The 14,531-nt window shown below is 32.0% G+C and overlaps 3 protein-coding genes across 5 annotated transcripts in view; 1 reads left to right on the top strand and 2 right to left on the bottom strand.

The window, feature by feature from the left end:
- LOC123011307 overlaps positions 1 to 4,603 on the bottom strand; it is a 124,602-nt gene extending 119,999 nt beyond the window's left edge. Inside the window, exon 1 of the mRNA XM_044408676.1 lies at positions 3,907 to 4,603. Coding sequence (XP_044264611.1) covers positions 3,907 to 3,976 — 70 coding nt within the window. The 5' untranslated portion in view covers positions 3,977 to 4,603. The remainder of the gene's footprint in view (positions 1 to 3,906) is intronic.
- Positions 4,604 to 9,249: 4,646 nt separating this feature from the next.
- Positions 9,250 to 11,542, top strand: LOC123010377 (pickpocket protein 19-like). Its single transcript, XM_044407236.1, has 12 exons — positions 9,250 to 9,311; positions 9,364 to 9,441; positions 9,492 to 9,677; positions 9,723 to 9,852; positions 9,899 to 10,029; positions 10,080 to 10,173; positions 10,227 to 10,325; positions 10,373 to 10,565; positions 10,613 to 10,666; positions 10,719 to 10,827; positions 10,879 to 10,976; positions 11,024 to 11,542. The coding sequence occupies exons 3-12, from the start codon at positions 9,532 to 9,534 to the stop codon at positions 11,119 to 11,121; spliced, it is 1,152 nt and encodes a 383-aa protein (XP_044263171.1). The 5' UTR covers positions 9,250 to 9,311; positions 9,364 to 9,441; positions 9,492 to 9,531; the 3' UTR covers positions 11,122 to 11,542.
- On the bottom strand, positions 10,766 to 13,178 carry LOC123010376 (retinoid-inducible serine carboxypeptidase-like). 3 transcript variants are annotated; one of them, XM_044407234.1, is made up of 9 exons: positions 13,137 to 13,178; positions 12,943 to 13,086; positions 12,564 to 12,889; positions 12,401 to 12,514; positions 12,113 to 12,299; positions 11,905 to 12,054; positions 11,777 to 11,854; positions 11,242 to 11,396; positions 10,766 to 11,191 (listed from the first exon to the last, which is right to left on the bottom strand). In XM_044407234.1, the coding sequence occupies exons 1-9, from the start codon at positions 13,147 to 13,149 to the stop codon at positions 11,126 to 11,128; spliced, it is 1,233 nt and encodes a 410-aa protein (XP_044263169.1). In that variant the 5' UTR covers positions 13,150 to 13,178; the 3' UTR covers positions 10,766 to 11,125. The 3 variants fall into 3 exon arrangements, with proteins under 3 accessions (XP_044263169.1, XP_044263168.1, XP_044263170.1); XM_044407233.1 differs by having other exon boundaries at positions 10,766 to 11,396; XM_044407235.1 differs by lacking the exon at positions 13,137 to 13,178 and having other exon boundaries at positions 10,766 to 11,396; positions 12,943 to 12,977; positions 13,040 to 13,135.
- Positions 13,179 to 14,531: the final 1,353 nt, after the last annotated feature.

A 14,531-nucleotide genomic window follows, 5' to 3' on the forward strand; every position in this document is an offset into this window, starting at 1 on the left:
GCACAGATCGTGCAGAATACATCCTGCGTAGGACGTGTTAAAAGATAATCCTAAATAAAAAAATTTATGAGGCATTAATACAAAGACTAACATTAATCCGCATTTTGTGTACGATATAGTACATACTGTGGTTTTTGACGATGAAGTCATTCTCTCTGTCTTATTTTAAATACGTCAAGTAAAGTATTTCACTACATGAAGTAACTTGCAGCTTTCCTATGCCACCGAAGGAGTTTTCTGCGACAGTTGCATCGGATGAAAACTTCAGCGCGTTGCCACGTTTCGCAGATTTTCGTCATCTAAAGAGTAAACAACTTCGACAACCGCAACATTCTTCCTCGTTTACAAAATTCTCACGCAACAAAATATGAACGCGGAACACTCGTGTATTCTAATAAAGTTTGTTGTATCAAACATTAAAATAGAGCGCCCTGATTTTGCATTCCATCAAAATCCATACAAGCACGATCGCGAAATTTAATTCCACACCGATATCAATATAATAGGAGTTTTATTCTGCAACTGTAACACACCTTATTAAATTTTTCGTTTTTGCTGTGTATAAATTTAACCAAACATGATTAAAAAATCAATTATTTTTAATACAAATTCACCCCTACGTTTGCCGAACAAATACCATTTTATCCTCAATTGGAAGATAAAATATTCAAATACCGTTAAGATGTTTCGCATTTATAAAATAACCGTATTTGGAAACAGCGTTTATAATTTTATTTTATTTACGCCAAAATCTAAAGAACAAAGTAAAATTCCTTTGTTATTTTTAGCTTAGCCGCAAATTTTGAACAAAATTTCAGTTTGCATCAATTGTCACAATTTAATAATTTTGACTTACCTTGCCGTAAATGATGAGTATTCATTCATCTGAGCCTCATTTGGGGTCCTTTGAGTTCTTAAATTATCCAGTCTAGCACGACGTTTTGTATTTTTGACAAATTGATAAAAATTTATTCATCAAATAACTTTATTTTGATTACAACTGCAATAATAATTAATTAATGTAGTAATACATTTTCAGCAATTTGTTTACTGGTAATTTATGTTTAAAGTACGAAAGAAATTATTTAGTAAATACACAGTTACAAAAAATCTATTTTGGTTTGTTAATTCGGAGAGAACAATAATAATTGCAAAAATAAAACCCTCAACAAATCAGTTTATAAAGTTGTTATATAAACTGTAGTTGTTACACTCTAAATGGCAATGTATCAAAATAACCACAACCCTGACATGAAGTCGAATACTGCATATTTCATTATTTACACTTTTATTCAAAACATGGCACATTAATTCGACTGTAATTTATTTATTTGTTCAATTACACTATATTGACTGTAAATAAATGCAAAATTTCTCTCATTTCAGGCACACAATATTTCATAGAATTGTTTATTTAGCCAGAATGTTTACCAAAAAACTCAAATTGCTTTGCACCTGATTTTGGATAAAAATACCTAAAAATTTGTTGAAAAATCAATCACATCCTTCTACTTCATTACGTTCTTATACTCAGTTTCATCATTCTTATTATAAATGCGCTGATATTGAATTCGGTGGATCAAACGACGGAAGATTGAGGATCGTTATTTGATTTATTTGGTTATTACAATGACAAATTGCAGCATTTTTGAGAGAAAGAGTTTTCAGGGTGCAAAACATAATTTTAAGTCTGTGATATTTTTTATTTTAGATCGAACACCGACCTTAACCTCCACTCACACGTCTCTGGAATATATACTTTGAGGTCAGATTTTGAGATAGAGTCGGGTGGTAATTTGAACTGATTTCGAAGAATTTGTTTGAAAACCTACCGTTTAGTGTAGTAATAAAGACAAACAAAAAGAGGACCACAAGCAATTTCGAGTTGGTTATTAAACCGACCGCTTGTTTTCCTCAGCTGGGGTCCACTTGATATAAAAACATTGTTTCATTAGAAGTTGAAAGATGCGCATTTCAACACCAAAATTTGCAAAAATAAAAACGCTCGCATGGGCATCGAACGATCAAAAATTTATTATAATTTTTGCCAAACAAATAACAATAACTTCCTTTAGCTGTTTACGAGAAATTCTTATGAATTATTGAAGAATTTAAAGACGTGGTTGATATAAATTCCGCGATTTTAACTGTTTGAATAATTTACACTGAAACTTTTTTCAGTTTGCAAGAGATATTCGCGTTCTCAGGAGAAATTCGAATATTCGGTTTTTCCACTCAATGTTATGTAAATAAAATTCTCGCAGGCACATTCTCAAAATGTCTTCTTCTTCATGAACCATCAACACTTTTTTTACTTCATCACAACAATTTCATCAACGGCGTAATTGCCAAATAAACCCTCCGTACCTACTATCTGATCATTATAATTAGGCCCTCAACGTTTAATTAGCGACACAAAGAAGACAAGAGTAAGCTTAATCGATAGCGTAATCTAATAAATAAACTTCTAGACTAATTATTTAATTAATAACAAGCTCAGGCCTGCTTCAGACAAATTTTATTTCGGTAGATATTTTCAATAATTTTACCTCGAGCGTGTTTTCTTTGCTTGATTTTTTTTATAAAAAATGTTTTCCCAGCTTGTTTTCCCAAAGAGTTTTTCTTCCTCGGGGGTACCTGTTTAACGCCACAGCTTGACTTTTTACAAAGCATCTGTGTCTCATCTCTGCCTAGAGTTTTACCACAACAGTCAGATTTATTTCATATAAAAATCTCTCGGTTATTTGGATTTGAATTTTATTTTTTGCTTTATTATGGCTCGATTATTCACTATTTTTTATACTTACGGGCACCTTTTTCATCGAAATTTTATTGTACCAAACATAAAAAATTTAGGTTGTGTTTTCAATAATGTCAGGGATTGACGATTGCTCTTAGTAATGAAATAAAAAATAAGGTGTCAAGAGTGTTTTAGACAACGACGATTTTGAGTTGATTTTATGCAAACACAATTCAATATACTTTGCACATATAATAAAAAATGCAACGTTTCCATAAAATGTTAGTTTTATTTGAATGTAAAGTACGTCTGGAGTATTAAAAATGTTCGTAAATCTTTTACAACTATGTCCAGGCATAGCCTATTATTACTCCCTCTGTTTATGGGAGAAATTTATGAAGCTTGGAATTATATGAGAACCCAGGGCCTGTTTCCATGTTGTTATATGTTCATGATAATAGATATGGAGTTGTGGAGTTACAAAATTTAACGATTTTTTCAATCAAAATCATTTCCTAAATTACAATGAACTGGAAAAAAACGTTTTAATATCAAACATCAAAGATCACAGCAAAGTCAGCATAATTGGAAATAATACTCAATAAAATCAATAATTGTAAAATCAACTTTTCCATACATTTGAAACATTTTTATTATCCTCAATCGTCTTTTCCTTTGAACTCAAACGAAATATTTTTTCTTATTTTTTTGCTTAGAGTTTTAACTTCTATTTAAAATATTTTTATTCAAAGCAATTTTTGATGCCAACCATTCGATACGACATAATTTACATTCAAGAGACCCTTTTCAGTTCTACGCGTTTTTTACCAGCCCCTGGCTAAAAAGCAAACTGAATGTCTTTCAAATTAAATGAATACATTTTTATACTTACCTTTTATAATCGAACATTTGAAGCTTGTCTCTAAGCGCTCCTAATTTAGCTATGTTAACATTTAATTAAGCTTGGACAAGTCTCTATGGCGCACCTAACTCTAATCTCAAATTTCGCTGGAGAACAAAATGGACATTCTGGCGAAACTGCGCGGTTTTGATTAATGCCAACTATTATCTCCTCCAAGCACGTATTAACATGGTGAATTATTATGCCCGTATCTGTACACGTTTTTAGAAAATAAATAGTACCGAAGTTAATAAAAATTACTTACCGAAAACACTGATATCAGCAAACAATGTAACAAAGAGCAGGATACTCCTTGTTATGAAATATGCCATCATGAAAGTTCTTTAGGTATCAAGAAAGTTTATTAAGTCACTGAGCGAGACACTATTTTGAAGTTTATTTAGCAAAGGTAAAAAAAAACACTTCACATTAAAGCGTCCTCGCGGCACAAATATTTTATTCCAATCGATGGAATGAAATTAATAATTCCAATGATTACGGGTTTTGAGTTTAATTATATTAGGATTGTTTCAACCGTCCAAACCCGTTTACAATAAACATTTAATTACATTACATTAGACGAATCAAGAAATTTTTTATTCAGAAATTGAAACGTAAATTATTATGAGAAACCGCGTGCCATATTCAGCAATCAATCGTATTATGAATATTAAAAAATCTATTATTGGCACAGCGATGTTAGTGACAAGCGATCAATCAACTTATTTCCAATTATGCGAAAATTTCGGCCGAATTTGCGGCTGGTTAAAATAAATTAGGACGCCCCCTTACGAAACTTTCAGCGGAGAGTATTTTTACCCGTTTGAAGGACTATTTACCATCACTTAACCGGTCCTCTCCATTTTCCGTTTAGTGAAATTTTCTCAAATTACAATCGAAAATTGGTCTCATTCACGTCGACTCCGGCGTGTGTGAGAAAATTGAGAGCGCGCCAGCGTTTATCGTTACTTGCCGAAAACTGAAGTTGCGAAGAGATACAGCACAGATTTTCCGGACGCAGCAGCGCTGTCTAACGGGGAAATTTGGTACTGGACCAAATCATTGGCGGTCCACGCAGCATCACGTGTTTCCGGAGACTCCGGGAGGGCTCAGTGCGGATGCATTTTTGTGTTCGATGTTTGATGAAGTGGCACCACGTGGATTTTATTGCCCAAAAAAGAGAGCAGGGGATGTTTCGTGTGAAGAGGAGATATTTCGAATATACATCGGGTCTTATTGGGTTTACGCATAGGCAAGCAGGAGCGAAGTATAATGGCAAAAATTTAATAAAATAGAAATTGTGTCTAGTTGCGAAATACTGAAGCAAATAAACCAAAAAAGAAACAAGCGCTACGCTGGACTGAAATTTGTTTCAAATGAAACAAAAGTGACTGAAAAAATTACACCGAATTTTTACTAGTGGAAAATGTATCAAGTAATTTAATTTGATTGATTAAAATTGATTAATCACTTAATATCCAATGTATTAAATCAAAAATAAAAAATAAAATAAAAATATAATAAACTTACAAGCATTTTATTAAGAACAAAGCTGAAAAAATGTGTTTTTTGTGAAACATACAATTGGCTTTTTTTTCAATTACATACTTAAAATTTTGTAAGCAACTATTTTGATAAATTAAAAAACAAACTTTCTAAATCCATACATAACCCCAGGAAAATGTTTCAACGACCCACTAGTTAACCTTTCCAGCGTAAACAAGGAGGGTCAAGCTTCTAGCATGCAAAAGTTTCGAACAAACTTGCAACTTGCACGTATGATGAAACTATATTATGTTAAGTGCAAATATAAATTAATAAAATTCATGTATTTAAATAAAACGCAAGAACTTTAAAATGATCAATTATATGGAAGAATTTTAAGCAGTATTAAGAATATTTCCTTAATGTCGATTTTTTCAAACAGCTGCTACCATAAACTGTAATTTGATATTTGAAATTCTTAATGTAAGATGACTCCAACAACTGCAATTCTGTACCCACATAACATACAGTCACTTTGGTAAAATTATCTTATTCTGCTTAACTTAGACGTGACAGAAGTCATTTTGATGCCACTACAAACCTTCAACTTTATAAACTTTCCAGAAACGAGAAAGAAGCCTTGAGAGCAGTAATTACAATATTTGTTTAGGTGTCAGAAAAGGTACCCTACCAAATAATAAAGACAACATCAAAACTTCTTCTTAGCATAAATTACATTATAATTGAAACATCACGACATTTTAACGTCAATAAATGGCGTGAAATGTGGTACAAAATCAATCCCAAAACTTACAATATGTTTGTTTGTTAATCAGCGATCCAATTGGTGTGTAAAACCATTGATTTTCAAATCAACAAAGTTTGTCTAAATAATCGCACTACCCTAAATAAACTTGAGAGTCCTTACTACTCTACTCCAAATCGCAAAAGGGTTACTTCAAATAAAATAATAAAACCATAATTCATGTCGCTGCTGCGACGTCAATATACATAATTGTGCGTTCGATAACAAAAATATTTTTAAACAAATTGTGATAAACACAATGGGATTGTAATTTAGTTTTAGATGGACATAATACGATACATAGGTATTTGCATTTATTTGTCAAACAGCGCCCTTAAATATTTGCTTTTGATTGCATGAGCAAGCCTTTGCAGGAAACTATTTAGTTAACACTTCCTTGTAGATACTGCAATAAAACGCTTTTTCTGTCTTGTAAGCAATGATTTTAAGAAAGTTGCTATACTACTGTAGAAAGCATTAAATCACTTTCAAGGGATCCTTCCAATCTGCATAAAGCAAATCTTTTCATAATCATTCATCCATAAATCTTTAGGTTGTGATGTGGTCCTTTGAAATCATGGTTTTACCTAACGGTTATTAACAAGTCATTCATTGCTTCTACTCACCAAATAATAAACGTATTTGTGCAACATTTTCTTAGTCGGTTTGTTAAAGTTTAATTCATATTTCTAGTCTGTTAACAAACTTGGAAACTAGTCATAGCACTTTGTTGTAACTTGTCTGTATCTTAAACTTTGGTGTAATAATATAGTCTCTTGTTAACTATACGACCTAGTTGACAATCAATCTAGAGAAACAATAAACCCTTTCCCTTAAACCCTAATTAATCTTACACAACAATTTTCTTATACTACAAGATGACTACATGAGTGTTTTAATGCCCAATAATTTGTCAACTTAATAAAAACTTTGTAAGTACTTATACTAAATGAAAATTATTACAAAGTTTTATCAAGAAAAACCCGTTTAATAACATATCAGTTCTTATTTATAATTTAATATCACTAGTATTATAGAAAAAATACATTAAGGTACTAATTAGACATTAAAAGCCGCTTCCCACTTAATATGCACTCAATATGCTACATAGTTAACGAAATTTTTTTTTTCATTTTAAAGTTATTTGACAAACAGGCGTATATCATCAAATCTTTATGTACACATACAAATGGAATTTAACATTGCGTATAATTGGATAATTTAATTATAAACTTCTCCAGTTTCTCACAAGCTCTTCCAATGTTCTCTCGCGTTCTATTATCTTTAAGCTTCCATATGCAAGTTGCAACGTTATTAGAGATTCCTGACATTTTTTGTGTACAAGCTAAGTTTGTCTACTTATTAGTGCATCTTATTATTATTATATTATAATACAAGTAACAAAAACTTTTTTTCCGGAAATCAGAAAAAGCCCAAATTTGATAGATTCCCACATTTCCAATATTCCATTGTTTTTAGTATTTGGATAAATCAATTTTTCCACAAACTCAAATATACCCAGAAAATAAATGTTTAGGTTTGTCAAACCATGTCGAATGCGTATTGTGTTGAACGAAAAACAGGCAAATTCATAGAATTCTATTCTTTATTAAACCTTAAAGAAAGCATTGAATTCAAGCGTCGATGTTGCGTGGTATAAAAGACGGTGTTTTTTCGAACAGCGTAGTACACAATAGACCGCATCTGTATCCAACATATGAAGCAAACTTTGAAGTATTTCCTTAGTATTATAAACTTTAAATGGTTTTTCATTGGTTTTGGGTAAGTGTCACCACAGCGCGGTGCATTTGACACGTCCGCAATTTCTTTCGAATCCATCCAGCAAGTGCAGACTTTAAGCGAAACCGCAACAGTTTCGAAACAAACACTCGAAAATTGCCTGCAGAAATGTGCTGGTAATTTCCGACCGATTATTGCGAAAAAGGGTGTCTTGCTAAATTGTTGTCGAGCTGCCACTTCTATCTTCTCATAAGATATTTGCTTTTAAATCGGTCGTATCTTGTGTGTGCGAGAGCGAGTGTTTTGTTATATTCTCGGGGGTGGAATCGCCGAAAGGAAGGCGTTACAGTTAAAATATGAGCCGGAGCTGCACTGTTATACGGATGTGCTGCAAAATTTTGACGCTTTTGTCTACAACAAAGTGTCTTAAATTATCTCATTTGTCTGCAACAAAGACCAACTTTAACACTTAACTTTGAATTTTATTATTGCGATTCAAAGACGCGCAAAAATCACAACACGTGTTGATCTGCGAGGAAACTGCCGTCAGCACGATAACTATCCAGTTAAGAAAGTTTAATCATCGACGAATTACTGAGGAAGTTAGTGGAAGTATATTCACTATATACGTTTTATTGAGACGTGATTAGGACTTCTATTCAAAGTTTGACGCGTAAACAATCTCTGAATTTCAATTTATTAAGTCTGCTTGAGCAAAAATATTCATTAACATTGCAAGTAACTAATCAAACTTTCCCAGTTATTGAGCACACTGACACTGTAACGAAATGAAACCTTAAATTTATTTCAGATGTCAGTCGAGATTAATGCTACTGAGACTTCAGCAGATGCATTTTAATTCAACTTGTTATTTTAAAGACACTATTTCAACGTGGTTCTTTACCATGACGACTCTTGAAAATTAAACAATATGATAACAAATGAAATAATACTCGCTGCAGATATTTAAAATACCAAAAAAAAAAAACAAACAATCGAAAGCCAAACAAGAAGCGAATTAATTAATGTTAAAGCAACAAATTTTAGCGTTAAAAATTTATTCTGTTTCTATGTTTACGATTAACCCTTTATACATTATTGTGTTCGTAGTTTTTTATTGCGCCAAGTCTATGGCTGTATACTAACAAAACATATTTCTGTGGAACAATAAACTATAAATAATTATTATATTATATTACATAAAGCGGTGGTTCGGATGTTACATAAAACATATTTTTTTCGGTTCTTATTATTTAATCTCCACAACATAAAATAAACATTTGGACAAAATTACAAGTCTGCATTCCCTACTTGCGTTTTTTTGTCGAACCTCTAATACAGCGGATTCAGAAAAATGTATTACTAGTTTTATTTGTTTCTAATTTTACTGTTTTTTGGTATATTGAACAGTTTTAGTATTACCAAAATTACGTATTTATGACATAAAATTACTTTACAGTAGTAATGTTAGAAATTTAATGCTCGTAATGGAAATCGATAAAATGCGGACCCATAATATTTGAAATTATCTACTCTATTACAACAATGAAGTCAGATCAGGTAGAATTACATTAGATGCCTATCTAATTTTAGATACTATTTGAATAAATCGTTGCTTGCGTTGATGTTATCCAGTTCAGGTATTGAATAATTCTCGTCAAGTCGCAACCCTGTGAGTATGATATTTTCCAGATTAAAATATTACGGAAAAAACACAACTCTACACGGATTGAAATATGTAGCCGACGAAAAGCGGCCTACCATAATAAGGTATCACAGCCATTGTAACGCTGACCAAATAAATACGTAACTTAAAATAGATTGACCTGGACAGCAATTTTTATTTTGAGCTTTTATGGTATGATATTAGTCTTCAAAGCTTCGTATAAATCATACACTGAGAACGCCATCAGTTTCGTCACAGAAACCGCTTACTTGAACTGGAACACTTCTTTTCCAGCTGTCACACTTTGCGAAATTAGCAGTTCTGAAGTGGCCTGGAACGGGTAAGCAAATACTCCAACTAATAATCAAAATAAAATCGATTACAGTGATAAAGAAGAGGCCGAAGCCGTCCAGCAGTTTATTGCAGATTTAATATTTTTTACCGGCAGCTGTTATTCTTGTCACACACCATGTAGCATTTGTGAGAAATTGGACTTTGCTGATATTGTTGAAAAAGTAGAAACTCCAACTTGTGTTGAATTACTCTAGTGATTATTTTTAGTTCCGAAAGAAGTGTTCACAGCTTTTATCAAAATGTAAATGGAATGAAACCCCTTTTGACTGCTGTGAGAAATTTCTGCCGCTGGAAACTGAATATGGAATATGCTATTCATTCAATTCTCTCCACACAAAGTGCAACTGAAGATTGAAATAAATCAGTTTGATTAATTAATTATTTTCAGAAAGCCGTCTCAACATGCTTCAGATTTTCATTTCTTTTCGAACAGAAAAACGGGTCCGGGAGCACTGTTTATACAAACTATAGAAGATGTTAGGGTTGGTATTTGAAAAATTATTTAAGATGCCTTTAAAGTTTTTTGTGAGTGCAGTTATATTTCCACGCTCGAGAGGATGTTCCTTTTATAAATTCGGATCCCGACCAACGAAAAGACGTCATGCTAGGGGAAACTTACAATATTTCTATAAATGTAGGTCATGATTAAAATACAGTTACATTTTTACAGACAATTCTTAGATAATAGAGATAGAAAATGACGAAAACGTGAGGCTTTTACCAGTCGAAAAACGCAGATGCAGATTTCCTGAAGAAAAACCGAACGATTTAATTGTTCACGAGTTTTACAGTTATTCGACTTGTGTTGTACAATGCCATGCTGACGCCCATATCGATTTATGCAACTGCACTCATCATCTGATGCCTGTTTTAAGTCAGTATCTGCATCAAAATATCTTCAATTAATCTCGAACTTTGCAGACAAGAAAAAATACTGTGACATCGAGGGTTTGAAGTGTTTAACTGACAACTTTGGTAACGAGCAAGCAAATTATGAAGGTAAATGTTCAAACATTTCACATTTTAGAGACAGTAAATAGACTTCATGCCAAAGGATTTGACAAGCCGGGATTAGTTTGTGATTGCCTGCCGTCTTGCATTGAGCCCGAATATAAAGTTGTGGCAGATACAAAAGAGTAAGTAGAAAATACTCCTATAAAATCTTGCTCTTTATTGCTACTTTCCAGAGTTAAAAGTTCCCATGGTGAGATTTTTATTAACTTGCAGTCATTACCGACATCACGTTTTAAACGTATTGTTGTAAGAACTACGATGGACTTAGTAGGTAAGTCAGGATTCCTCTTCGTACAACATAATTTACAAGAACTTTAGTATCAATTGGAGGAACTGCAGGACTGTTCATTGGAGCGTCTATTCTAAGCATCGTTGAAACGTTTTACCTACTTTGCCTAAGGCGGCGTATTGAATAATCATTTACAACTCAACCAATATCTCTCTGCGCAAAATTTCATTCAATACAGGTAAATTATCTGCAGGTACCTAAAAGCACAACAAATGTTACAAAAGTAACAAAAAAATATTTTACTCACACTATGTCCAGCTCTGAAAATAACATAAAACACTAAATTATCAACTTTTTTTGAATATCCCTCAATTATATCATACATTTCAAACACAGTCTCATTCTGAGTTGACCACTTTTCTTTCCCTGTCCACATTAAATTGTCTAACCAAGTCACTGTTCCTAAATTTAATAACATAATTAGTTGCCTGATAGCGTCGGTAATTAAATTCTTGACAAGGCTGTAATTTTTTAGAATTTTCAGATTTAATTATTACCTGATAAAGTTTTTCGAAAAAGCCTCAGGCTGTTTTACTTTTAAACTTAAAACTCCCACAGATCGATTAATTAAAATTATAAAATAATAATTTCCATTATAGCAAAAATTAAAAAGTACAATGCAACTTCGGAATACCCAATAAAAAAATAAACAAAACAAAAGTTAGAGTTAACAAAAAGAAATAAATGTAAATGAGATAAATTAACAAGTTTTTCACATCAAACAGTAACACCTCAATCACATCCGCAAACATCACCAGAAAAAAAATACAAAAATAATGTACCTGCGGTATTTACTATAAAATCAAGCATTCCATTATAAACAAGAACTTTTATGTCAGTTGTATTAAGAATCGTTTCAACTGCAAACAAAATTAAGTAAAATAAATATTCTGAATATTTTCTATCTCACTTTTATCTGTGACGCTTTTCAGTATATCTCCTTTCAAGGAGTTGTAGATGTCTGAATTGTACTCCCAATAAACGTCTTCTGTAATATTTAGTTTATTTTTGACTTTACTATTCATGACATATTCCAACATGTTCATAATTTCCTGAAAGTCTTAAACGAAAAAAATATTCTAAACATGCACACAATAAATGAATAAAATTTGACTAACCGGTCATCCAAGTCGAGTTAATTTTTCGCACAATATTATAAAAATCCACATTCAGAATGCGATCCAACTCGATCATGATGTTGTCATCAACATCCGATGCCTTCACGTATTCTTTTTTGTTAATTAAAACTTGAATTTGTTTAGTCAATTCATCAATTCGTGTGGAAACCCGCTTATTGACTAATCCCTTTTGAAGCACAAAATTCAATTATAAAGAATATCAAATAAATTACAAAACTTTATCGGATTACCTTAGTTAACATTTCATGACTATTAAAAATTACTTACCAAATAAAAAGCCATAGGGGCGTAATTATTTATGTAACTAATAGGAGATATGAAAGCGTCTCCCAACGCAAGTGCTTTTAAATTACACAAAGTCAAATTTTCAGTTTTTTCCTTCTATTAATAAATTAATAAATGAATAGAAATTCAAATTAGAATGATAAACCTGTGTCAGTTTGTACACAAATTCCGTTGCCATTTTTCCGCCGTAGGATTCTCCAAAAACGTAAATAGGCACTTTTCTAAATTCGGGATGCGTTTCCTTAAGAAATATTTTCAAGAAATTGTACAAATCTTCAGCAGTTTCGTCTCCATTAGTGACCATTTTTGTCTCATTATCGGAAATGTAACTAAACCCCACTCCTACTGGATTATCAATAAATAAAACGTTAAAATTTTCGATAAATGACCCTTTACGGGAATTAAAATTCGAGTCAAGAGGTCCTATTTCAAGAAAATTCCCAAAACCACTTGCTGGCATTCCAGGACCGCCTAGGAAAACCTATGTTTAATAGCTTGCTAATTGTAGCACTTTAAGGGCTCACCTTGCAGCCAAATGATTAATGGTCTGTCAGTGTAACTGGAAACATTATTATACGTGGTGTAATACAACCACCAAAACATATGGGCATTTGGACGCACCGTTATATAACCCCAATCTTGGTCAGAACCCCCAACCCCTTGTCGACCTGTCACCACAACAATATAATTGGCGATAATTGCAAATGAATCTTGTCACCTTCATACGGCATGAAAACATAACAGAGTAGGACAATACACAAACGAGACATTTTTACTGAATGTGAGAAAAGTGTAGGTTGCAGAGGAGGAAGTTCGTGGTATGTATATTGTAAACTTAATTGACATTTATCTCAATCATCCATAATCTCAATTTACCTTTTCAACGTTTTTATTCATTTATTATTTTAGTTATGGCGTAATATTCTCGTAGTTTCGTCTAACCTACTTAAAAAACTTTCTAATTTGGAATCCAAAAAATCAGTGATTATAACATACTCGTAGTTCAGTTTATTAGATATAAAACTACCGCTTTGGTTAAAATTTTCTTTATCAGATGTCGGCAAACTTTAATAATGCTTTCACAAACTCAGTTTTTGTTATTATCCGTTTTCTTAAAGTACAATATGTCAATATGGTCTTTAATAATCATAAATTCTGACAATACCAATATCAATAACTCAATAATATGTGATCCTAATTATTTCCCCTATTAAACATTGTGTTTAAATGCAAGGAAACTTATGATAAGGAATATGTATCAGTCATTTCAGCAAGGAGTAGCTTTAGTGTGTAGTTATAGGTAAGAGAATAGAGTCATTCAGGACTGCCAATTTGTCGCAGGCCATTACGCCTTTGAAGCAATTTGCCGGCGAGACGATTTAACGTCCGCCGGTCCTATTCTAACTACAATTCACGTTTGGCTCAAATTTGAAATTTGGGTTTTCACAGAATTATCTATCTGTATCACTTCAAATATCGAAATTTTGTATTTTTTAATAAATTAATTACTAAAAAGAATTAATAACTAAAAAATTATTATTGCTTCGCAGCAGCACTATTCTGAAAGTTAAATGTTGCAATAGTACGTCTAATCACGCCTAATGGTCTCATTATGCAACTTGTTTAGGTTTAATCTCGAGTTTTGCATGCGTCAGGTATTCCAGCTAGAGATCCTTTATTTGAAAAAGTTGAAAAGTACGTAGGTACCTACATAAAAAGTAATTTATGTACAATAGAACAAGCTTTAATATAAATTAAACAAAAAAGGTTATTAATCATTAAAACTTTTTATTCATTTCGTCTATTATTATCCATTATACTTATACCATTAAAGTCGAACCATTAGTTGTTTCATTATCAACATAATAGAATTTACTTTAATGTGATTAAAAGATTTAAATGTTTACAGTGTATTAGTTAATTAATTATTATACTCGTGAAACATTATATGGATCAATAAATTAATACAGAATCATTCTGTTTACAAGACAGTTCAGTCAGCTCCTATGCAATGGCAACAAAAGTGGTTTATTAAGTAAATTAATCAACATTTGTACTAGGCAGTTACGGAATTTTTTGTTTTAAACCTTAAAATCAATTGACTTCGGACTTA

Source organism: Tribolium madens, unplaced genomic scaffold (genome assembly GCF_015345945.1).
Source record: "Tribolium madens isolate multiple individuals breed KSU strain unplaced genomic scaffold, Tmad_KSU_1.1 Scaffold_91;HRSCAF=231;Tcas5.2_LG7, whole genome shotgun sequence".
NCBI lineage: Eukaryota > Metazoa > Arthropoda > Insecta > Coleoptera > Tenebrionidae > Tribolium > Tribolium madens.